The sequence below is a fragment of the Heptranchias perlo genome, chromosome 24, assembly GCF_035084215.1.
Source record: "Heptranchias perlo isolate sHepPer1 chromosome 24, sHepPer1.hap1, whole genome shotgun sequence".
Taxonomy (NCBI): Eukaryota; Metazoa; Chordata; class Chondrichthyes; order Hexanchiformes; family Hexanchidae; genus Heptranchias; species Heptranchias perlo.
Genome location: NC_090348.1, coordinates 35,512,666 through 35,538,743, shown reverse-complemented (window position 1 = coordinate 35,538,743; position 26,078 = coordinate 35,512,666). Strand labels below are relative to the sequence as shown.

At 43.1% G+C, this 26,078-nt stretch overlaps 1 protein-coding gene across 1 annotated transcript in view; it reads left to right on the top strand.

Annotated features, from left to right (window-relative positions):
- camk1da (calcium/calmodulin-dependent protein kinase 1Da) overlaps positions 1–26,078 on the top strand; it is a 354,041-nt gene that overhangs the window by 313,196 nt on the left and 14,767 nt on the right. The window contains exon 8 of the mRNA XM_068005083.1: positions 2,883–2,961. Coding sequence (XP_067861184.1) covers positions 2,883–2,961 — 79 coding nt within the window. The remainder of the gene's footprint in view (positions 1–2,882; positions 2,962–26,078) is intronic.

The window sequence follows — 26,078 nt, the reverse complement described above, 5'->3', positions numbered from 1 at the left end:
GATTACCAAAGCTAAGGGTAGAAAGTCTTAGGTTTGAATCCCAGTAGTGTTCACTCAGACTCTCATCCCTCTGAGATGGAAAAGATGGGAACTATGTATTAAAATGTGTGGAAACAGTAGGGAACTGAGTAGCGCCTAGCTGTTAAGCAATAAAATGGCCATGTGTGCTACATCTAATAGGCGTCCTGTGTCTAATGATGATAATCCTGTGTCTTTTTTTCCTCTTTTTTCCTATTTCATTATGAATAGTTTCTTTCTTTTTCTCTTTGATTTATTTAATTTCTCCCCCCACCCTCCCACCAAACTTTATTCCTGTCACTTCCACTACGGATGTCTTGCCTAGAGATTGAGTTGGTAAATCGACCAAATGGTAAAAACACAGTGTTATGGTGGATGCTGTGTTTTTCTACTGAGCGTTTGCCACTGGGAACTCTGTGCAATTCTCAGTTTGTGTCTCTCAATCCAAACTACTGAGAGGTATTTCTATTTTTAAAATACAGAGAATTTCAGTAACTGCTGCCAAAACTTACAACTGCCATGGAATAGAATGATGTGTTAATACTGAAAAAGATAAATACAGCCTTGAAATTGAAGCAAAACAGTTGTTTGGCAGGTTTATTCGAAGGCAACAGGCCTGATTTTGTAAAAAAAAATGTCAGAATTTTCTTTTTCACTTTGCCAATAATAATTGAAAGTTTTTACAGTTCCTTGCATACTTCAAAGAGAAAAATACCAGCACTTAAGAAAAGAAGACCAAGTTGGGGCAACTAAGTTGTCATTAACAGAAAATATTATCTTGTTTTGAGAGTATGGAAGTTTCTGGCCATATTTTTCTTTATTTATTGGCCTGTACACTTCCTGTGATCGAGAGGCCCAGTGAATGACTTGCTCCCATACATTTGTCAATGCTGCTCTTCAGCCAGCCAGCAAGGGATACAGGCAACAACTCAATCACAGCTCTCCAATCATTTTCTCCACAACTCCCCCCCCTCCCCCCATTACCCACCCCGTGAAACCCTAAGCAAAGGTCCACAGTCTCCTTACAGTTTTGGTCTCCTTACCTAAGGAAGGATATACTTGCCTTAGAGGCGGTGCAACAAAAGTTCACTGGATTGATTCCTGGGATGAGAGGGTTGTCCTACGAGGAGATATTGAGAAGAATGGGCCTATACTCTTTGGAGGTTAGAAGAATGAGAGGTGATCCCATTGAAACATAAGATTCTGAGAGGGCTTGACAGGGCAGATGCTGAAAGGCTGTTTCCTCTGGCTGCAGAGTCTAGAACTAGGGGGCATAAGTCTCAGGATAAGGGGTCTGCCATTTAGGACCGAGATGAGGAGAAATTTCTTCACTCAGAGGGTTGTGAATCTTTGGAATTCTCTACCCCAGAGGGCTGTGGATGCTCAGTCGTTGAGTATATTCAAGACTGAGATCACTAGATCTTTGGACACCAAGGGAATCAAGGGATATGGGGATTGGGCGGGAAAGTAGAGTTGAAGTAGAAGATCAGCCATGATCTTATTGAATGGTGGAGCAGGCTCGAGGGGCCATATGGCCTACTCCTGCTCCTATTTCTTACGTTCTTATGTCTCTCTGCATTGATGCTTGAGATCAGGTACTCAACTGAGCCAAGATTGATGAGCTAAAAGCTGTTAGTGTCATATGTAAAATGAATTTGGGCAGTCTCAATACAGTATAAAGTTAACTGTCCCAATTTTGGCACTAATTGTCAATCTCACTGAGTCTACAGGGCGGCTGATGTGGGAATTGCTGATAGTTCACTCCCCTCTCACTCAACACTACCAAACACAGATTAATGATTATTCATCTCATTGCTATTTGTGAACCTTGCTATGTGTGAAATGGCTGCTGTATTTGCCCACACAACAATAGCCAACTACATGACTACAGCCACCACATCCCAAAGTAAAATTAATCATATGTAAAGTGCCTTGAAATGTGATGAGCCGTAAGTCTATTCTCCTTTTAAACCATTATGGAGATGGATGCAAACCATTAAAACCACCACCGGAGAAGAAAACCTGCCTTGAAGTGTGAAATGATCACAGGGGTACAAGTCAGCACCATTTAAAGGGGACTGCACACCCAAATCCAAACTAGTCTATCATATGTTCACCACGTCTAAGGTGTTATACCTGAAAGTGTGGCTTCAGAGGCATCACACTTCCGGGCATCGTACCTCAAAGTGTCACGCATCCATAGTGCAAAAATTAACAATTGGTTGTAACCACCACCAAGTTAACAATCAACTATCCAATCAACTAAATGTGAGCAAATCATAAAATAGTCAAACATGCCAATGAGAAGCGAGTGACCAGCAGAAAACCAAGCAATCAAATCCCTAATTTTTTTTCAAAGCTACCATTCACTAACCAGCAAAACTGACCAACAAAATTGCTCAAATAATTTCTTTACACTGTTTTCATCCTCCAGTTTTCTTTTTCATCCAGGTAAGTAGTTATTAAACCCAACTGTACATTTTTTTAATGCATTACAGCATTTTCACAAGCTTATGAAATCCTAAACATTGCAGGGTCAGTATCAAAAGTACATATCTCAGGGTGGGTGGTGGGGAGGAGGGGTGATTGAGTACCCCTTAACAACTTCCATCATAACCACTGTTCCTCAGGAATTTTGCATCAGGTATATTTGTGAATGGTGCATTGGATGGAATAGGCTCAATGGGCTGATTGGGACTTTTTCTACTTCCTTATGTTCTTATAAAAGCAATAAACATGCTCGCTAGTAATATTTCATCCCGAGTTTCTTTTTCCTCTGGCTGAAAGTGATTATTTTATGCCCTTTGGTTAAGTTTATGTATGGGACAAAGGACACATTCTCATTAATTATTTCCTTCTTTCAGCTAAAGATTGTATAAAACGCTTGATGGAGAAGGACCCAATCAAACGATATACATGCGAGCAAGCATTAAGACATCCGTGGTAAGCAGGATTACATTCATTCTAATAGACGACATTTTCTTTTTACTGTTCCAGGAATCTACCAACTATACCTAAGACTACTGCTGTATTTGTGACATGAATATAATTCCTCTGAAGTACAGGTCCAGTGATTCTGTATCACATCAGCTTTATGCCAATCACCTAATTGTGGGTTTCAATGAAAGCATGACTTTTACGTCTCTCTCTCTCTCTCTCTCTTCCCCCCTCAGACAGAGTGAGCTGTACCCTCACAGCAGCAGAGAATGGCCTGCATTTTAAAGCCATCTACATCTGCTAGCTTGTAATAGGCTACCTAAAAAAAAAATGAGCATACACCTAGAGAGATAGTAAGGTGGTGCCTTTATTAATTTGCCATAACCAAGGACTATAGGAAGTTGACTGTGCTCACTGCAAAAGTTGTATACTATATTTTATGTAAAATAAACTAGTGGTTGGTTTGAAGCTGTGCCTGTCTCAATAGAATGTTTTTTAGTCTACCTTCTGTAAAGACAGGAGAATGCATGCAATGGCATATGTGCCAGTTTTCAGAGTAAGAGTTCTCTGTTACAATTCATGGGTCAAGCTATTGTTTAAATTGATATTGGGCAGTAAAAGTTACACTCTGAATCGTAAGGGGCGTGAGGTCCGCTTACAAGGATGACAGACAACGCTGAATCCAATAAAATATCTAGTGCAAAAACACAAAAACTGTGACGTTGCTTTTGAAACCATTGAAAGTAATATTTAAAGGAACACTACTGTCTGATAAATGTTCGTATTTGTTTAAGTTTGAAGCAGGAGTTTTCACCAGAATTCCAATTACAATTTCATTATTGAAACCTGGCTAGTTCAAGTCCAAAATTGGGATTACCATGGTCTCAGCTGCACAGGAACTATTTCGCTTAATGGTGTATTTGATCAACTTTGTATTAATTCCTAAACCCTTCTGCCCCACTCCTAACCAAAGACCAGTCCAGCTTTTTTAGACAGTTAATGATCATAGTGGCGACTTTTACTGGGAGTTGGTTCCACGTGTCTACTCCACTATGAACTGAGCGTATTCTCCTGGGGTTTACACTTACTACTGTTCTGACTCCACACATGCACCAGACGGCTGGTAGTAAGCCTCCAGTCTGCCACGTGTCCTCAGTTGTCTGTCATGATTACATGAAATTTATATCAGACATTTATGTGCAAGCCTGCTGAGAATACCAGAGAAAGTCTGGTGGGAATTCTCCCTCCGCCCTACAACCAAAGTATATAACGCTACAAAATTTACAATTCAACCGTTGCTGCAAGTTTGTGACAAATGTAAAAACTGGCGAATTGTTACGGCTGTATAAAATCTATTCTTCGCTTGCACCCGGGTTAAACGAACGATATCCCGGTGAGATTCCAAATCATTTGCATACCTAATGGTAGTAAGATTGCTAAATGAGTAAACTTTCACAGAGACAGCTGTAAGCAAGCTGTTCCACTACAATCCGTACCCCGCTGCTTGGCTGTCTGACTGTGAGTCTGTTCTTCAGCCTGAAAGCATTTAAATTGTTATCTGCACTTTGTCAACAAAGCCTAGTTTATCAGTTAATTAATTCTCCAACTTTAGAATCCAGGGAATAATGAAACAGCAGTATTCCAATTTATAGACTGTGTAGACAGTGCTTAAATATTTTTGCAATAAATGGATTCACATGGTTTCATCTTTTCTAGACCAAAAGTGACTGGAGGGTTGGATAGCAAAGCTTAATGGGATGGTGTATCAGATGCCTTTGTTAATTATTTGGTGTCCTTGGAAGCCATTTTGAGGTGTGCAGCTGTGGTTTAGAAATGTCACCACAATGCCAGAGGCATGAAAATCTGTATAATAAATTCCCAGTGTTTAAGTGAGTTGAAACTGTTTTACAATTCAATTCAGCATTTTTAGCACAGAATTCAATTCATCTTTCATAAACTGCAATGTAACACAATAATGACTGTTGATATAATCCTTCCTCAAAGAGCCCACCCTTGACCCCTCCATCATCTCCAACTACAGCCTTATCTCTAACCTCGCATTCCTCCTTAAGGTCCCTGAACATGTTGTGACCCAGGTCAGTTCGCACCTTTCCCATCATTCCCTATTTGAATCCGTTCCTGCCTTGTCCAAAGTGTTGAGACTACCCTGGTTAAAGTGACCAATGGCATCCTTTGTGACTGTTTATCCCTCCTCCTCGACTTCTCGGGGGCATTTGGAACATTAACCATTCAATTCTGCTCAAATGCATCTCCTATATGACACTAGTCTTGTTGGCTCCAAAGCTAACTGTCCCAACACAACCAGCCCATCTCCTGCAATGGCTTCCTCCCACCCCTAGGTGGCCACCTGGGCATTGTACCAAGATTCCACCTGTAACCTCATCTGTTCTTCACCTACATGTTTCGTCTCGGTGGCATCGTCCATAGGCATGGGGTCAACTTCTATGGGCGAACAGGTTAGGATACAGTCTTGGATAAGCTCCAATTCATGGAGGGTGGAAGATGGGAGGCCTGCTAAGAGAGCATTAGGTTGAAGTTATACTGTCGAATTGATGTTAACAGTGGCAGTATAACTCGAGTATCGGATTCTCACCTGACTCCAGAGCGCACTAAAGTCAAATTATGTTACACCCCTCCAAGAGGCTACCTCACACCACTTTAAGTTCACACTGGTGGCAGCATAACTGCAGTGTAATGCAAAGACACATTTTAATTGTGCCCATGCAGTCCATTGGATCACTCGGATCAAACTTTTCAAACATTGTATGTTAGGACAGAGCAGATGTTCCAGTCTGCACTCTGCTAGCATTCAAAATTAACTGACAGGGGGAGGTGAGCTCTGGGTGTACTTCAAAACATGCATGTGGAGAACTGTTTTGTCACTGCATCTGGGTACCACTCAGATTGAGGTCAGTAAGAAGCATAACAAGGATCTGGCAATTGCTCATCACAGTTGCAAGTATTGGTGTCAGATCAGTCTCAGTATTGCAACGTTTTTTTTTGTTAATGCTCAAAAGATTTTGCAGGAATGCTATATATTGAATAACTGACGATGGTGACAGCAACTGCTGGTGTGGATACCCTGGTATTTTAGCCTTTTGTTGTTACACCAGCAAATGTCTGTAAATGAAAAGTGAAATATAGCCTCCTTCATCTACTTTCAAAAGTAAAAATAATCACACTCCCATCATTTTTATGGCTGTAGCTCATGACCAACAGCAATTTAATAATTTTAAAGTTAAAAACAAAAATGCTGGAAATGCTTAGCAAGTTAGTCAGCATCTGAAAGAGGAAGATGGAATAGAATCATAAAAAGGTTACAGATCGGAAGGAGGCCATTCGGCCCATTGAGTCCGCACCGGCTCCATGTAAGAGCAGTCCAGCTAGTCCCACTCCCCCGCCCTTTAACCGTAGCCCTGCAAATATTTTCCTTTCAATTACTTATCCAGATAGATTAGAGTTTTGGATGAAAACTTAACTAATTGATTGTGTTACCGTAATAGGATATATTCCAAGTCAATCATGTACAAATGGTGTATTTTTGTAAAAAAAAAGCAAACATTTTGTTGCAAGGATCTATAAATTGTTACTCACAAAAATGTATTTTTTTGTGCAGAATCTGGTCCACATTTATTTATAAAAATTCGTAACACCTGTTAACCTGTGGTAAAACTAAATAACTTGACAACTTTAATCAGAAGCACCCCAACCTTCTGATAGGTGAAGCAAGACAGACAGTGGCTTATTTTTCTTTTTCTTGACTGTTAGATATAATGCCTTGGCTCTGGTGGCTGATAAGTCAACCGACACATCCAGATTCCAATGACAGGCGACCCTGGGACTTTGAACTCATGACTCTCTTACCAATTGAGATACCAGATCAGCAGTGCTGTGAAGCCTGTTATAAGCACATCCTCATGTTTCAAAGGAAAATATTCATATAAAGAGGATATTACAATGCCAGATTTTAACTCCATATAAGGCTATTTCTCATTGATTAATGGCTATGGGCCGAGATATGACTGTTTGCATTATTAGCATACCATTGATTAACAGGTTCATATGACATTCCTGTCCACTGTTTTAACAAGAGGCATTTGAAATGATCACTTTGAAGCCATGGTTTAAAATAGCGGGCAGAGGAATGCCATACAAAAGCTTTAAGCATGTGTATGTTAATATTGCAAACATTAAGTTCGAGGCTGAACTTTCCTCTATTTGCTGATTTTAGTGCAAAAAGTAGACATAAATCTGAAGCAGGGAATTTAAATACTTTTCATTAAATTAGTAATTGAAGAGAAATATAATCCGAAGTCAGTACAATGAAGAATGTAATTTAAAACCAATTTTGGGAATTATAAACCTGATTTTTGAAATATTTCCTCAGTGAAAAGGTTACAGAAAGAAAATTGCCATTGTAGGTCCAGTATTTTCAAAGGATTTCTAAATTGCAGGATTGCGGGAAAGCAATGGCAGAGTGTAAATGACAGATACTGGGCTTTTTACAGGGGCAGCAGCTGACTTTAGAGTAAGGCCACTAGAAAATGAGGTTAATTGCTTATAGAAAGAAACGGATGTTCTGTTGAAGGAACCCGAATGCAGAAAGCATTAAGGTGGCCAGATGGGCTGCATTTATTGCACCATGTGTTAGGGTGCAATGACCGTTGTGCAGGAGGGTGACACCATTGAAACACAGAGCCACCAGTCCCAAAAAACAGCTGCATAATTTATTGAGTGAAGACCTTTCCTGTTCTGGTAAATGTCTTCAGCTGAAAGGACTTAGAGTCATGTGAGCTGCCGTCTATTTGTCCCAAGGCATTGAGAAACCCAGTAGATGTCCTTATTGGTTTGTTATTTCAGGATTGTTGTAAAACAGATATTGTGATTTTTAAAATATTTTTATCATTGAAAAATGTAGGTGAAATGTGAAGGACTGTATTGATATTTGCATAAAGCACAGACTATGTTCTGCTTAACTGCTGGAATTCAAGAGATCTCCACATATCTATAATATATTAGAACTTTTGCATATGGCAAGCACTTCCTGTTCACATTACCCCTTACTTTCTGTGTCACAATTTTTGAGTGGTGCTTTTATGTCAGCATTTATAATGTAAAAATCCTATGTCAACATTTATGATGGAAAACCTTATGTCAACATGAGTCTGTCGCACTATAATGACAGACCTCCCACCATTAGCTGTACCATGAGTTACACAGATTTGCCTGCTATTTTGTTTTGTTTTTACCCAATTTTCAGACTTTAAAAAAATATTTTGGGGGTATTTTTACTCTCATCTGGGGCATGAACTAGCACCAGACAGTTTTTCTCTGTCCAATTGCAAGCTTCAGGCAAGGGGCTATCCGCTCCCTACCTGCCTTTTTTAAGACCTCACTAATTACTGGCCTGGCTTCAAACTTAACACCTGGTTCTACCTACCTGACCTATATATGGCTGCCTGATTAGCATTCGGGCCATCTCCCATGCCAACTCCTCCACCCATATTTTATATCCCCATTGATAGTGGTCAGGCCTCTAGTCTACCACCATGCCCTTCCCCTCCACCCCCACCATTAGTGCAACGTGCAACCTCCAACCCATGACCTCTTGATCCCCTCATACTTACCTGAACCCCTCCTTTCCCTTCAGAGCTCTCTTCCTATGCAAGGTCCCTTGCTTTTTGTGATATATATTAATGATTTGGACTTAAATGTAGGGGGCATGATTAAGAAGTTTGCAGATGATACAAAAATTGGCCATGTGGTTGAGGAGGAGGAAAGCTGTAAACTGCAGGAAGATATCAATGGACTGGTCAGTTGAACAGAAACGTGGCAAATGGAATTCAATCTGGACAAGTGTGAGTTAATACATTTGGGGAGGGCAAACAAGGTAAGGGAGTACACAATAAATGGGAGGATGCTGAGGAGAAGTGTAGAGGAAGTGAGGGACCTTGGAGTGCATGTCCACAGATCCTTGAAAGTAGCAGGACGGGAAGATAAGGTGGTTAAGAAGGCAAATGGAATACTTTCCTTTATTAGCCGAGGCATAGGATATAAGAGCAGGGAGGTTATGCTAGAACCGTATAAAACACTGGTTAGGCCACAGCTTGAGTACTGTGTACAATTCTGGTCACCACATTACAGGAAGGATGTGATTGCACTTGAGAGGGTACAGAGGAGATTTACAAGAATGGTGCCAGGGCTGGAGAATTTTAGCTATGAGGAAAGGTTGGATAGGCTGGGGTTGTTCTCTTTGGAACAGAAGAGGCTGAGGGGTGATTTAATTGAGGTGTACAAAATTATGAGGGGCCTAGATGGAGTGTATAGGAAGGACCTATTTCCCTTAGCAGAGAGGTCAATAACCAGGGGGCATAGATTTAAAGTGATTGGTAGAAGGATTAGAGAGTAGCTGAGGAAATTTTTTTTCACCCAGAGGGTGATGGAGGTCTGGAACTCACCACCTGAAAGGGTGGTAGAGGCAGAAACCCTCAACTCATTTAAAAAGTACCTGGATGTGCACCTGAAGTGCCGTAACCAACAAGGCTACGGACCAAGTGCTGGAAAGCAGAATTAGGCTGGGTGGCTCATTTTTGGCTGACGCGGACATGATGGGCCGAATGGCCTCCGTCTGTGCAGTAAATTTTCAATGATTCACCTAAGGCATTTTGGAGGTGTATTTTTTTCTTTACTTACCTTCCACATCGCTGCAGGTGGCACAGTGGAATGTGCCATGGTGGTGGTGGGGGGATTATGATGTCACAGGGACAGCAAAACACCCTATCCTCCAACTAACCATGGACAATGCAATGGGAGATACGCTGGTGTTAGTTAAATACACAACTGGATTGACCCAGTTCTCTCACAAAGTGTTTGCGTGTTTTGCAAAATTGAGTTTGACACGACAGTCTGAATGGGCTAGCTATCTCTTGTCACTTTAGTAGAAAATTGATTGGCCATGTATAAGATAGTGTAAGTTTTATTACTTAAAAAAGTGAGTTAAAAAATGGACATTATGGCAACAGGCATAGGAAATAAAAAGTAATGCAAGACCATCTTTAGGAGGTGGGTATAGTTAAGGTCAGACTGGCAGCGCCAGTGCTGTGTGATGCTTTTTTGACCAAGAACAAGGAGCATCAAAAGTGAAGTAAACGAGTGCATTGAACATAGATGATTGGAATATTCTATACTAATATGTTACCTGTTGATATTAAAGAGTCTGTGGGGCATGATGGATCCTGTGTTGCTATGGGGGAGGGGGGAATTTTGCCTGTTAAGGTCAACTTGCCAGAGTTGAATTGTAGAAATGTGAGGAGGTTCTATTATTCTGGAGTATATTTGATAATTGTTGTGGATCAGTGAGCATTTTTGCAGAAGCTTTCCTCAGGAAACTAAATGCGTGAGGTAGGGTCCACTCCTTCCACACATCATGTACAGTGTAGAGTAGGTGGTACGTGCTATGTGAAGGAGCGGGTTTGTGGATTGAATAGTTTTTTCTTGCTCCGTACTTTCTTAAGCTGCTTTTATTTTGGCTTTGTTTTCATTTGGATTCTGGGAAATTGGTGTTCATTAATTGGCTCCAATCATTTACTCTATTAAATCCAGTTCCCTTATCCAGACCTTTTCGTATTATATTCAGGTCTGTCTCTTGCTTTACATTGAAAAATTGTGTAGCACTTAATGTTATGCTTAATCATAGCCTAATAATTGGCAAACTTATTCTGCCTAAATTCTTACATTTGTATAGCACCTTATCATGTCTTTGGAACCTCCGAAAGGACTTCACAATGAATTACTTTTATATTCCAGTCACTATCCGGACAAATGTATTCTACTTACGTTTTGGCTGATTCTAATACATGATTGACTCCCAGCGTTTGTCCTCCCAGCCCCATCTCCTAGCCCCATTGTGCCACTGCTTTCTCTCCCTTCAATCGGGCCTCCCACCTCCTTCAACTCTCTCCCCGTTGGCCATCATCAGACATCCTGCCTGCCCTGACTGCCCACCATCTGTTCTGCGCCACTGTGAGACTTCCTGGGTCAACAACCCTTGCACCAGTTTCTCCGGCACTTTAATCAGAAGAGAAACACATGGTATATTTATCTCCGTTCATTAATCTCATCAAATGTCAGCATTTCCCCGCTGACCTTTTTGCTAACATTAGTGAATGGAGAAAAATATACCCTGCTGTTCTCTGTCTATACTTAAGCAATTTTTCTGTGAATCTGAAAATGAAGCATGGGAATCTGTGACAAATCAGCTTGTGGTTTTCACAGAACAATAGGGCCAATTTTAACTCAGACCGCCCGGCCTAAACGGGGCGGTGGCAAAGTTAAAATAGCTACAGTGAACGTACCGCCACGTTCCCGCTCTGCCACCGTATTTATTGGAGCCTTCTGCTGGACTGCCCAGGAGTCAGCCTGAATCAGGCAGATGTCTCATTACTCTTTGCAAATCGGCATCAATAGGACCCCGGAGCAATTTCGAAGGACAACTGGGCGAAAAGGCCCCAAAAAATAAAGTGAAAATGTGTTTTTGTGAAGCCAGGAGCAACAGGAATGCTTTTCCCGACTCCACAAGAATAATGTGGGTCGCTGTCACCCCAAGCTCCTCCCACTCTGCAATCGCCCCCCCCACCCTCCAGCCAGCCGGCTCGGCCTCTGGGCTGCCTGATATTACGCAGGCCCGGGATGCCCGTTTGGGGCGGACAGCTTGCCGACGGCATGATAACGAGGTCCTTGAAATGTACCAGGCAGAATCAGGCAGCCAGCCCATGCACTCAGTGGGCTGGCCGCCCGAGAATTCGAATCGACCCTAATGCTTCTTTACTTTCCAGAATGTTCACAAAAGAAAAATAGGACAAGTGTGAATACCTTCACAGAGTCACATGTCTTTCCAGAGTCGGCCTCAGGAAGTAGTACAAAAGTGAAGTTCCATTGTTGTTTATATGAGTAAAGGGCTCTTCCATGGGAAGGAATCCAGAAAGGTTAGCCCATCAATAAGTAGCTGACTCAAGGTGCAAACAGTTGGTTCTTACAATATACAGCTACGGCATATAAAATGGAGTCATGAAAGGTGATAAAACTAATAATTATGTTTATAAGGTGGGAACAGTGTTTCTTACTCCAGCTAGAAGCTTGTGAATATTTTACTGGCAGGAACAGATGATGATGTGGGTGAAAATGCAACAACGTTGTGCTTTTAAAACCACTTTTTTAAAATTTACTATCTCATATTGTTCTTGGAGCAAATCAGCATTAATGAATCGACAAATTTCTATATCTGGAAAGTTGTATAAACAGCGAACGGTATGTGAAGAAGAGGTGAAGAGACACATTGTTGTGACTGGAAGTATTTTTGACAGACTATGGAATGCCGACTCGCTGAAGGAGCAAAGATGTATGATGGGTGTGGGAAAGAGTCCTGTGTCCAATTAAATTGACATTATGGTGTTGAGAGCTGGATCCTGATGGAGCCAGAGAAGAAGCTGGATTCTTTTGCGATGAGTTATAACAGCCGGGAGTACAGACTGACCAACACTGAAGTAATGAGGAGTATGCAATAAAAGAGCGCAAGCAGTAACAGAGTGAGTTATGGCAAGAACATTGGAATGGGCCGAGCATGTGTGCCAAAAGGCTAAAAATCAGTACCCTCATAAATTGATAGGATAGTCTCAGCAGGGAATAGGCCATGTGAAAAAGTGAAGCTGAAGTGGTGAGACAACGAGCGGAAAATCTTGAATCGAAGAGTAACAGCCGGCAGATAGCTACAACGCTGGAAGATGGAGAGAATGTGCTCACGAGGTCTTGTGACATCTGTGTCTGTGGTGACTGGCCGACTAAATGGGGGAAAAAAAGTTAGAATTTAAAAAAAATAAAGGATAAGTTGGCATTCTGGTTTTGCTGGCATGGCTGTGCATATTTTAAGGACATTACTGGCTTGAAAGTTAAGATAGTTTGTTTAGTAGTAACCCCTGGGAATGTATTGGGTTGGAGGCATGGAGGTCCTGTGTTGATTTGATGATCATGCTGGATTCGGTCACTGGCTTGGGCTAGGATTTGAGTAGGGTTTTGTGCTATCTCCTCCTCTCGTATTGGTCCTTTGCCTCTTCCAGTGAGCTGGTTTGGATGTTTGGATTTATATTTTGTAGACTCTACAGAAAGTATTTTATCCTTTCCCAGCTCCAGGCAGAATGTCACAGATTCTCATTGCTATGTAACATTTTCAATGGATCATTTAACCATTCAAGAGGCAGCTTAATGCTGCAATGGTTTCTATGAGAGTATGAGTTCAATGGACCGAATGTCCCCAGTCTGTAGTTATCTTTGTGATCTATATAAATGTAATTCTCTATCTTAGTCTCCCACATACCAGTTTCATAATTGATTAATTTTGAGGTTTTCATGGCAAAGGATATCAGTACTTTCCCATTTTTTTTCATCCCACTTCAGCAGCAGCTGTTCCCATGTCAGGTTTGATGTGGCTTAGATGCAAAAGAGGGATGTCTCTATAGTGCCCTGAAAATGTGCCTTAATCACAATTGAAGAAGAGCACTGCCTATTGCCCCAATGTCGGGCCTGAATTGTGGGCAGTTCCGTGCCGTGAAAAACCATGCTTACAAAAGACTGGATTGGCACTGCCCAAATTAATTTCACTTTGTAAAATTCTTACAGACTGCAAGAGAGGACAGACTCATCCCATCGATATGCACTCGGTTTAAACTCAGGTTGAAGAGGTTAAAAGACATTGAGCCAACACACTGCACCAGCCGTTCATTCCCACCACCTTTATTTCCATTTGTCAGTGTTACTACTGCTGTGTTAGAACAGAGTAAAATCCCAAGGTTTTGTCGTGTTTTGCACATAGCGATATGCAAATTACATTTCCACAGGATCTTCAGTAGAATTTCACTTTCTGAAGTCAATGTCCTGAACCTAGAAGTAAAGACACATCACAATAATTAGAGAGAGCACAATGACTAATACCATAAGAAGTACTTAACTACTGGTGTTTCATTTCTCATTTAAAGCTAGAAGTTTATCACTGCTCAATGAACAGCTGTTTCAGCAGTCTGTCCAGTGTGTTAATGATGTTGAAAACTCATCACATTTGCAGTGGGCCTGATAATTTTTTATCACATTAAAAGGGAAATTTTGAATTGCTTGAGACAAAAGGAGCGCAGTCCATCATTGAAAGTGACAACAGGTCTTGCTACTGTTCCAAAAGTTGGTTGTGATGTACACCCTAAAGTTTAAATTATGAGTCCTGAGCATTGTTTTCTGGATAGATGCCACAGGAGCACACTAGAGCTGATTGCAGCCCCCGGAGGAAATCATTTTTTATATATCCAATCTATTTATGCAATGTAGCAAAATTTAATTTTTTTTTGCAATAACTTAACCCAACATCACAGCACATAAATTAAGATCTGACGGGATATATGTGGGGAATTATACAGTTGGAATATTCTGCCTGTTTCCTCTAACGAACCAGCTTATTCTAGTCAAGCAGGCCTGAGTGTTGAATTTGAGTCAGTGATTTCAACTGTCAATTTCATACCTAATGTTATGAGTTAAAGAAATTCTTCAAATTACATTACATAGAAATTACAGCACAGAAACAGGCCATTCGGCCCAACTGGTCATTGTTGGTCTTTATGCTCCACATGAGCCTCCTCCCTCCCTACTTCATCTAATCCTATCAGCATATCCTTCTATTCCTTTCACCCTCATGTACTTATCTAGCTTCCCCTTAAATGCATCTATGCTATTCACCTCAACCACTCCATGTGATAGCAAGTTCCACATTCTAATCACTCCTGTTGACCGGAGGTCACCGGTTACGGTTCTTGGCTTAGTACGAAGATGAGAAGAGTCAATTCTCTCTTAATTCTCAATTCACTTTATTAACATTGTTAGATCATGTACATGTAGCTTATACGTCTGGTTAGATATAGGCATGCAGTTTACAGCAGGTTATACAGTTTTATACCCGAACTAGGATTTAAACGCACACCCACTAGGTTTCTCTGACACTCCCTGAGTGGTCACAGAATAGAAAGGATATTATGTTACCCGGAAAGGAGAGCTGACGCTGGCCAGGCGTTCTGTTCTCTCTCTCTTGACGTCGTCTCCACGTCCCTGATGTGGGGTCTTCCGCTTCCACGATGGTTAGTCTCCGGAGTCTCGCACACACTGGCACCAAGCCTGCAATGCTTCATTCTTATTCCCAAGTCTTATCTCTTCGAGTGGTGTTGTCTTTCTCCTGTTGGCTTAGATTTGCTCGAATGGTCGGTGTCATCCCCTGATTGGCTCTGTTCCAAGGGGTTAGGTAGCATCACCTCATTACTCCTTTTCTAAATAAGGACTGGTGTCTCATCACAGCCCCTTTGTCTCTTAGAAGCGAGGCTAATTCAAACCGGTTCCGGCCAGCTCAGACCAGTGACTGAACTCCAGGTCACTTCAGTTCAAAAGTTACTTTTGCCTGAGTGTTAGCAATTCGGAATAAACTCAGTCGTTTTTTTGCAGCCCCTGGCCAACATTCCGTTGGTAAAGAAGTTTCTCCTGAATTCCCTATTGGATTTATTAGTGTCTATCTTATATTTATGACCCCTAGTTTTGAACTCCGCCACAAATGGAAACATCTTCTCTTCCTCTACCCTATCAAACCCCTTCATCATTTTAGCATCCAGTGCCTCTATATCCTTTTTGTGATATGTGTACTTATTTCGCCTTAGATCGACATATATGTGCATGGTGCCATTATTGTTCATGTTGAAAGCAATGTACTAACATTGTGCACAAAAACAGCACCGTGACATAAATCATACTGTTCTTCAGGTCACTCATCCTGGAATTCAATCCTGAACTGCTTCATCCTCCTGGTCATTGTCACCATCACAGCTGACCCTCTCCTCACACATGGGCACCTTCCAGCAGGAATCACTGAATACCATTCAGGGAGCAAGAAGGCCAGCTGATTTATTTTCCCCTCACTCTCCCATAATTCTCCTTAGACTAATATGTTCTTCTATAAAATGGGGGAGCACTTTGAACAAAAAGCATTCCCCATAGACTTTCCTCCCTCTTTGAAGACATTATAAAAATATTTTTGAATCCCGTTGCTTGCAGTAATATTCCATTCCATAGTTGATTAAATTCACAGTAATAGTAGGTTACTGAGAGCAAGCCATCCAGTAGCTAAGTAGCACTGGGAAGATGTGGGTGGAAGAATTGACTTTATTTTTGCTTCATTTTTGCCTTGTACTATATGAGGTCTGGATAGAAGACAGGTTGTTATAGCAGATGCATAAATATGAAGGTTAATGTCTGTCAGCTGAACTGTAGCATTATGGTGTATTCTAAGACTGAGACAGACTTAGAGTAAACTGTAAAACATTCCAGGGTATAGAGTCTGCAGGTAAAGGAATTGATGTGGTTTCCTGATGTCTGTCTGTAGCCGTATAACTTCCATATGACAACTCCATGTACTTTGACCCACATATGACTCTGACTGAAGTTAACAGATCGAGAGCATTGTTGAGGAAAGGAATTTTTATTAGACAAGGTTGAAAGCACAAACGCAGATTCTAAACCATCTGATTAAAGGTGTTTGTCACAAGTTAAATGTAGTGTGAAACATGCATTATTTAAAAATCTTTTTAACCATTTATATATGAGCCATTCCCCTTGGTGGAGAATTCACCCTATGTATTAGTATAGAGCATGTTCCACAACATCAGAACAATTCCTCATTCAGAAGCTTTGGTCGTGCACAGTCACTCATTATTTATGTTTGCAATGTTTTTCATTGTAGCTGTGGGCCTACTCTAGTGTAGAGGGAAGGATCTGCCTCACTGCCCTATATGTAGCCAGATTCAAAATGGTGGGCCCAATGGCAAATACATTCGATGGCATTGATTCATTTGCCTCTGATGGTACTTTGCCCCTGGAGTATATACTGAAACCCCGACCTTGAGCACTGTGCCTCTGAAAGTAGCATTTTCAGACTGTCCAGACAAAAAAGCACTTAGGAAATCAGAAGAGGTGCAAGTTGCCAAAATTGGTTACGGTGTAAACCTCATTCTCACTACCAAATGCCTCCAGTGCTTAGCTTGGCATCAGACACCATGGGGGTGATTTTATCCCCCAAGAATGGGTGGGTTGGGGGCAGGTGGGAGTTGAAAATAGTTGGTTTTTTGAGTCGCGACTGCAACCCAACTTTATTTCCGGGTTTAATGTCGGCGCGTAAAATACAGGCTTCCCACTGGGAATGCAAAGTCCGAAAATTTTGCAGTTGCAACCCAACCATATGCTTGTGTTGGGTTTCAGACTGCGATCCTCGGATGCTGCTACTGTGGAAATGTAACAGAAGCTGGACCTGCAGAGGTTGAGATACCACATAATTGAATGGAGAGAAAATGTAGCCTCTTGTGGTTTGGTTAGTACCCAGCTGTTCTTAATTCTCTTCGAGATACAGCAAATACATTCAGGCCTCTGTTGGAATTTCTTTTGTCCGGCCTCTTAGGACTCAGTTGGTACTTGATTGCTGTTCTATCTGCTTATTGCTGCCAGAGGAACGTTTACATTGACCACTGTAATTGTTAACTACCTTCATGTAGTTATAGAATACAGCATTATTGCTGAATACATAATGACCATGTGTTTGACAATATTATCTAATATTACATTTAATATTTTTTTTTGTGGAAAGCGACCTATCATGTAAAAGCCCAAAACCAATAAATTAAGGATCTTTTTTAGATGACTTCCAGCATATTAATGAGGAATGCTCATTAAGGCTCTTGAGAAGGAAAGAAAACATGTCTGTAGATGTTGTTTCAAAGAAAAGTTGTAGACCCTGAAATTACATCATGGGGAAGGAGCATCTGAATGCTTAACATGGTCGGCTGAAATTCCCCTAATTTAGCAGAGAGATGAATTTCAGACGACCCGATAAGCATTTGTACATCAATATCCCATCGGCCTAATGTCGGGAACATAGGGCTAGAAATTAGCCCGTTGTTTCGGCGCTACACGGCGTCTGGAAGTGCCAAGATGGCATCTTGGCTGCGTACGCAAGTTTCCAGCTTGACATGCGCCAGACGCCATCTTGGTATAGGTGTTAGCGCATGCGCACATACCGAACGCCGGAAACATGTAAAGTAAGGAGAAAATGGATACAATCAGTGTGCAACACTGATTTAAAGTGATAGACACCATTTTGGAATTGAACTCTCAACTCAACGCACAGTCTTAACCACAACCATCTGAACATGTCTTAGAATGCCTGGAGGACCCCTGCCAGCGCTATTTAAAAGGTTTTACAGGTTAGTTGGTGGATTATTGCTTCTGGCTGCCGATACATTTGTAACTGTTTTTGGAGGTCTCCTATGCTTGAATACTCGGACGCGGGGACAGAGCCTAACGTTTAGAGCCAGGACGTGAAGAAGTGAAGTTAGGAAACGCTGCTACACGCAAAGGGTGGTAGAAGTTTGGAATGTTCTTCTGCAAACAGCAACTGATGCTAGCTCACTTGTGAATTCTAAATCTGAGATTGATAGATTTATGTGAGCCAAGGGTGTTAAGGGATATGGGGCTAAGGTGGGTATATGGAATTAGGTCACAGGTCCACCATGATCTCATTGAATGGCGGAACAGGCTTGAGGGGCTAAATGTCACTGCCACTTGCAGCTTCCTGTTATGTGCCACCTTCTCCTGCAAGCAAGCAGGACCTGTGTCTGGGTGATGTGCCCATCATGGTTGAATAGCTGCCAGTGTTTGTGTCCTGTGAGTTGTGGGTGGGCAGCTTGCAACGGTGGCAATGTGTAAGGGTGAGAGGAAGCATCCGATTGGAAGAGTTGAGTACTGATGGAAAGAGTTTGTTGGTATATGGGTGATGGGGTTGTAGTGCATGGAGCATTGGATGCATCTAATGGTGCAGTTGGTAGGAGATGCCGCTTGACAGTTGACCTCATTTACCTTGACCACTCATGTCAAAGCATTGAACTTCTTCCTGCACTGCATCCATGTTCATGGTGCTCTGCGCCTGGTATTGACTTCGTCCCCCGCTGCCTCCCACTGCCTTTTGGGTATATATCTGGAGGGCCTCTTGCCGCCCCTCCCCCGCTGATATAGGATGTCCCTCCTTGTGTCCACCTCTTGCACCAAGGCCTCTAGTGCATCAGCGGAGAATCATGGTGCACGCACTCTTGCAGGCCTGGTACAAACTCAGATCAGCAGATTGGTGAGGTCTGGCATGCAAATTGGAGGATGTGGGATTTAGTAGTGTGCAACCTTTATTTAATGTTTCAACGTAACTCATCAGTTTGCAAATAAGGTGATGGAACCTGCATCTATGTTTTACGTGTGTGATGTCTCATCTCCGTTGAGACTCCGTTAACAAATAACAGGTGCTGGCTACCTTTAAGAGATTTTAAGAGACAGCCTGCCCTTAAGAGATTGGGGCTCCCCATGCTGGTGGAAAGTGTGAATTACATTGAATCCGCGCGTCAACCCTGATTTTCAACACATCTCATCCTGCCTCGCCAGAAGCATCGGGCGCAGGTTAATAGCGGATCCCGCTACCCACGCCCGGTTTTTTGAGGTTATCCAATTTAATCCCCACAGAGTCAATTTCTGCTAAGGGGAAATAAAATAAAATGCTGGAGATAGCAGGTCTCGAAAGAGAAAAGACAGGTAAGTGTTTCAGGTAAATGCTGACAAAGAGGGGAAAATTTTAACTGGGAGTGGGTTTCGGGCAGGAGGAGGGACAACCGTGAACTCGCCCCTCCCTCCCCCCACCAAAGCATCAATTTTAGGCCTGGGCTATTTTAACCAGCTGCCCACCCAAAACGGGCAGGAAGAGGAAGCTGATGGCGGCCAGCTGGTTAAAATTGCGTGCTGGAAGGGAAGTGGCAGCGTAGGGGGTTCTGGCAGGGTGGGATGGTAGAGGGTGCCCAGGGCAGCAGAAGCTGAGACCTTCATGGCAGGGCCCAGAAGATCACTTCTGTTCCTCCTGGCCCCACAAAGAAAAAATTAACACTTACCTTTTGCGGCCCCCTTTAGTCTTCGGAGCAGCTTTCACCAAGAGTGGCGGGGGGGGGGCCCCAGTGTGCAAAATTTAAATTTGCTGCGCAGTTGGCCCCCTTTATAAGAGAGTCAATATTAGCTGCCTGCTTCCTGATGTGGCGAGGGCACCAGGCCATGATCCAGGGCTGTGCACCCAAGTGGGCCCCACTTTTGCCACTCAAACAATCTATACACTAGGTTCATTCCAGCATTCAATTCACTGGGCAGTAGAGGGGCTGGGGCCAAGGGAATTCTCTAATATCAGGGGCCACGTTTGTGGAAGTCCATGGAAGTTCCCTTGTCCCAGGCCCCTGCGCATATTACTAGTTGGTGAGATTCCGAGCAGAGATTCGACATCTCTGGATCTCACCAGAAATGCTACCTCTGTCGAGTCTCCTGCACCCAACATCTGTCACAAGAGCACTATTGAATTTCAGCCCCGATAGATTTGAACTACTTGCAATGCTTTAATCCTGTTTTCTTTTTGTAATTTTACAACTTTGGCAGTCTGCCTATAAACATCCTAGATGGAAATGTTCTCAGCTAATTTTGTTTTTATGTTGCTTTTGAGTCCATGCTCGGCATCCATTCATTGCAAATAAATGACTTACGGAGATTAATAAAGAAAAAAATTATACGCTAACTCAGTTTATCCCCCAACAGAATATCTCATGAGGCTCAAGAATAACATTATTGTAACAAAATCTTCCAACAGCAAAAGCTTCAGCGATTCAGTAATCTTTTCGATGAATCCCTAACGGGACTTAACATTGGAAAATGTAGGGAAATATATGGCCCTGAAATTCCTGGATGCCCACACTGTCAGCCCAAGTGCATCAGAGCAGAAACCTCATCTCACCGAGCCTGAAACCATAGGCCCATCCCAAATTGCCGGGACGGTGTCATTTGCATGGCTGGGGTGAGCACATCGCACCCTCAAGGGCACTTTCGAGGCGCTCGCCCTGATACAGCTTTGGAAGCCAGAACGACCCACAGCCACTCTGCCTGAGATACTGTAAGGCCTTTCCGGGCTGAAGACAAAACTTTTGAAAAAGTTCTTCAGCTTCCAGCTGAGCTACTGTCGCTGCAGATAATCGATCTGCTCCAGAACCGATGATCTTAGTCTAGTAAAGGTTTAGGGCCTTACTAAAGTCCTTAATGAGACTCACAGCACCTCTTCGCTGGCAAAAGATCCATTGAGGCCTACAGGGGACTTAAAAGGTGGAAGTCCCAAAGAAGCCAGGGAATTCCTCGAGACACACACCTTTTTTTTTATTCGTTCATGGGATGTGGGCGTCGCTGATGAAGCCAGCATTTATTGCCCATCCCTAATTGCCCTTGAGAAGATGGTGGTGAGCCACCTTCTTGAACAGCTGCAGTCCGTGTGGTGAAGGTTCTCCCACAGTGCTGTTAGGAAGGGAGTTCCAGGATTTTGACCCAGCGACGATGAAGGAACGGCGATATATTTCCAAGTTGGGATGGTGTGTGACTTGGAAGGAAACGTGCAGGTGGTGTTGTTCCCATGTGCCTGCTACCCTTATCCTTCTAGGTAGCAGAGGTCGCGGGATTGGGAGGAGCTGTCGAAGAAGCCTTGGCGATTTGCTGCAGTGCGTCCTGTGGATGGCACACACTGCAGCCACAGTGCGCCGGTGATAGATGGGGTGCCAATCAAGCGGGCTGCTTTGTCCTGGATGGTGTCGAGCTTCTTGACTGTTGTTGGAGCTGCACTCATCCAGGCAAGTGGAGAGTATTCCATCACACTCCTGACTTGTGCCTTGTAGATGATGCAAAGGCTTTGGGAAGTCAGGAGGTGAGTCACTTGCCGCAGAAAACCCAGCCTCTGACCTGCTCTTGTAGTATTTATGTGGCTGGTCCAGTTAAGTTTCTGGTCAATGGTGACCCCCAGGATGTTGATGGTGGGGGATTCGGCGATAGTAATGCCGTTGAATGTCAAGAGGAGGTGGTTAGACTCTCTCTTGTTGGAGCTGGTTATTGCCTGGCACTTGTCTGGCATGAATATTACTTGCTACTTATGAGCCCAAGCCTGGATGTTGTCCAGGTCTTGCTGCATGCGGGCACGGACTGCTTCATTATTTGAGGAGTTGCGAATGGAACTGAACACTGTGCAATCATCAGCGAACATCCCCATTTCTGACCTTATGATGGAGGGAAGGTCATTGATGAAGCAGCTGAAGATGGTTGGGCCTAGGACACTGACCTGAGGAACTCCTGCAGCAATGTCCTGGGGCTGAGATGATTGGCCTCCAACAACCACTACCATCTTCCTTTATGCCAGCCACTGGAGAGTTTCCCCCCTGATTCCCATTGACTTCAATTTTACTAGGGCTCCTTGGTGCCACACTCAGTCAAATCCTGCCTTGATGTCAAGGGCAGTCACCCTCACCTCACCTCTGGAATTTAGCTCTTTTGTCCATGTTTGGACCAAGGCTGTAATGAGGTCTGGAGCCGAGTAGTCCTGGCAGAACCCAAACTGAGCATCGGTGAGCAGGTTATTGGTGAGTAAGTGCCGCTTGATAGCATTGTCGATGACACCATCCATCACTTTGCTGATGATTGAGAGTAGGCTGACGCGGCAGTAATTGGCTGGATTGGATTTGTCCTGCTTTTTCTGGACAGGAGATACCTGGGCAATTGTCGGGTAGATGCCAGTGTTGTAGCTATACTGGAACAGTTTGGCTAGAGGCATGGCTAGTTCTGGAGCACAAGTCTTCAGCACTACAGCCGGGATGTTGTCGGGGCCCATCGCCTTTGCTGTATCCAGTGCACTCAGCCGTTTCTTGATATCACGTGGAGTGCATCGAATTGGCTGAAGACTGGCTTCTGCGATGATGGGGATATCGGGAGGAGGCCGAGATGGATCATCCATTCGGCACTTCTGGCTGAAGATGGTTACAAACGATTCAGCCTTGTCTTTTGCACTCACCTGCTGGACTCCACCATCATTGATGTTTACAGAGCCTCCTCCTCCCGTTAGTTGTTTAATTGTCCACCACCATTCACGGCTGGATGTGGCAGGACTGCAGAGCTTTGATCTGATCATTTGGTTGTGGAATCGCTTACTTCTGTCTATGGCATGTTGCTCCTGCTTTTTAGCATGCATGTAGTCCTGAGTTGTAGCTTCACCAGGTTGGCACCTCATTTTTCGGTACGCCTGGTGCTGCTCCTGGCATGCTCTTCTACACTCCTCATTGAACCAGAGTTGATCCCCTGGCTTGTTGGTAATGGTAGAGTGAGGAATATGCTGGGCCATGAGGTTACAGATTGTGCTGGAATACAATTCTGCTGCTGCTGATGGCCCACAGCGCCTCATAGATGCCCAGTTTGGAGCTGCTAGATCTGTTCTGAATCTATCCCATTTAGCACGGTGATAGTGCCACACTACAAGTTGGATGGTATCCTCAGTGCGAAAACGGGACTTCGTCTCCACGAGGACTGTGCGGTGGTCACTCCTACCAATACTGTCATGGACAGATGCATCTACGACAGGTAGATTGGTGAGGATGAGATCAAGTAGGTTTTTCCCTCGTGTTGGTTCGCTCACCACCTGCCGCAGGCCCAGTCTGGCAGTTATTTTCTTCAGGACTCTGCCAGCTCGGTCAGTAGTGGTGCTACTGAGCCACTCTTGGTGATGGACATTGAAGTCCCCCACCCAGAGTACATTCTGTGCCCTGGCTACCCTCAGTGCTTCCTCCATGTGATGTTCAACTTGGAGGAAGACTGATTCATCAGCTGAGGGAGGGCGGTAGGTGGTAATCAGCAGGAGGTTTCCTTACCCATGTTTAACCTGATGCCATGAGATTTCATGGGGTCAATGTTGAGAACTCCCAGGTCCACTCCCTCCTGACTGTATATCACTGTACCGCCACCTCTGGTCGGTCTGTCTTGCCAGTGGGACAGGACATACCCAGGGATGGTGATGGAAGAGTCTGGGACGTTGGCTTGATGTAGAGAGGAGGGGCAGGGGAAGATCCATTCATGCCCTCCCCAATCACTGGAATTTAAAGGGGCAGTGTAAACCAAGCGGAATCCTGGCATAACTGAGCACCACCCCAATTTCTTGCACCCCCAGGGTGGAAATCTTCCTTTGTGCCCTCTCCAGTCTCCGGAATCTCAGGGCCCCTGTATTACAAATAACATGACAGGTATATTTGCTAAACAAGGTAAGTCAAGGCAAAGATCTGGCTGTAATAATTGACCAAACAATGAGAATGTACAGCAGCATTTGCAACGGCAAGTAATAGTTCTGGACTATACAAAGAAAAATAGAATAAAGGGAAGTGATATTGTTGCTATATAAAGAATATGTGGATTACTGTGTCCAGATATGGTCACTCTACTTAAGAAAAGATATTGGTGTTTGATCTGCCCCAAGTGCACTGTTTGTCCATTAAATGTTATTTCTGTTTGTGGCGATGATAATTTACATGGCTCCACATAAAAAAAGTAGAAATGCAATTATTGAAGCTCTAAATTTGCATAAAACATCACAAATATATTCAAATGTCCCATTTACAAAAACAAAGTAAATTCAACTCAATTCTCAATTTAATAATTCTTTTGCCCAAGGTCCTCCTCTGTTGAAGCTACTGACTGATTCATGTTTCCACGAGTACCTGTGATGCTGCAGTCCCTCACCCCAGTGCCCATTCTTAATATGTGAGCCATGGCAATAAATGTCAGCAGGCTTTTGGAACCACTTCTCAGCCTGATCATATGCCCATCCTATGTTTGCACGCCTGCACCTTCCAGCGGAGCTCACCAGACAGCAACAGGGAGTGAGAGCCTCTGACCGAATGTTTCTCTTTCCTGGCCGAGGGGTATTGAGAATAACTGTAGTGCCACAACTGCTGCCCTGGTAGACATCAGCTACTCAGGATAGAGCAAGGATAGTACCTGGAAGCAGCCTGGTTTTTCTCCATCAGCTCCACTATGGGAGGTGCTTTTACCCACTAAACCATCGGACCAGCAATGTAATAATTTTAATAGTCATTTGCCCAGGGTTCTCCCGAGGGAAAAAAGTTATCTTTAGCTGAGGGATGGGGGGGGGTGGGGGTGGGGTTGGTGAACAATAGGGTGAGGACTGGTTGACATGAGTAATCAGGTCCGAAGGTGTTCACTCCCATGAGTGGAAATATCGTTTTGTTTATATGGTTGGCCTGTTTTTCAAGGAGCGTCTGGAAAATAAATTGACTACGTACCAGGACAGCTGACACTTTGATGTATTTGCTTAATTCTTCATAGTATTATTATACACTGAAATTTCTTCTTTCAGTCCCACCTTCCAAAAGAGTGTGCCTTATATCCTGTGTATTACTGGAGAGAATCTTGATGGAGGGATCTTTCAGAGGTGGTTAAGATTCCCAATGGGCTAGAGAAAGTAAACCCGGAACAATCCTTTCAGATGCGCTAAGGCAACATGGCATGAGTCCACAAGTTTATCGTTGTGAAGGGAAATTTAAGATTGATGCCAGGAAGTATTTCTTTACACATATGCTGTTTAGCCAATTTTCTTGGCAATAAGGTATTACACCAACAATTATGCATTGTGCAAAGAAAAACATATCTCCCACAGATAGCATCTGGTTCTCATATCAAAGAAATTGGTTTTCATTCCAGGTTGTATACGTGAGTAAGGTTTAAAGTGAAAGAGTACTAGTGATGTATATTTTTAATCAGACTCACTCAAAACTGAATCCCACCCAAAGGAATTAATCTGAGTTGAGCCTTACTTCATAAACAGTACATTAAGGAAATATGTTTGGGATATCATACTGGAATTATGAAAAGTTTTAACCAGATGAAAAAGTTCCATTAGAATAATAGAAGACCCAGTCCAAATATTATTTTTAAGATGTTATGTTTATTGGCTAATATTTAGGATTATTTATCTGCCAAACTCCAGTTATTTAAAAAGCATGGCCATGTTGAGTTTGGTTCTTTATTTATCACAAAACGCTGCAGCTCATGCACAAAAGACTCAAAGTTGAGAGCAAAGCAGAAAAAGTAGACACCAA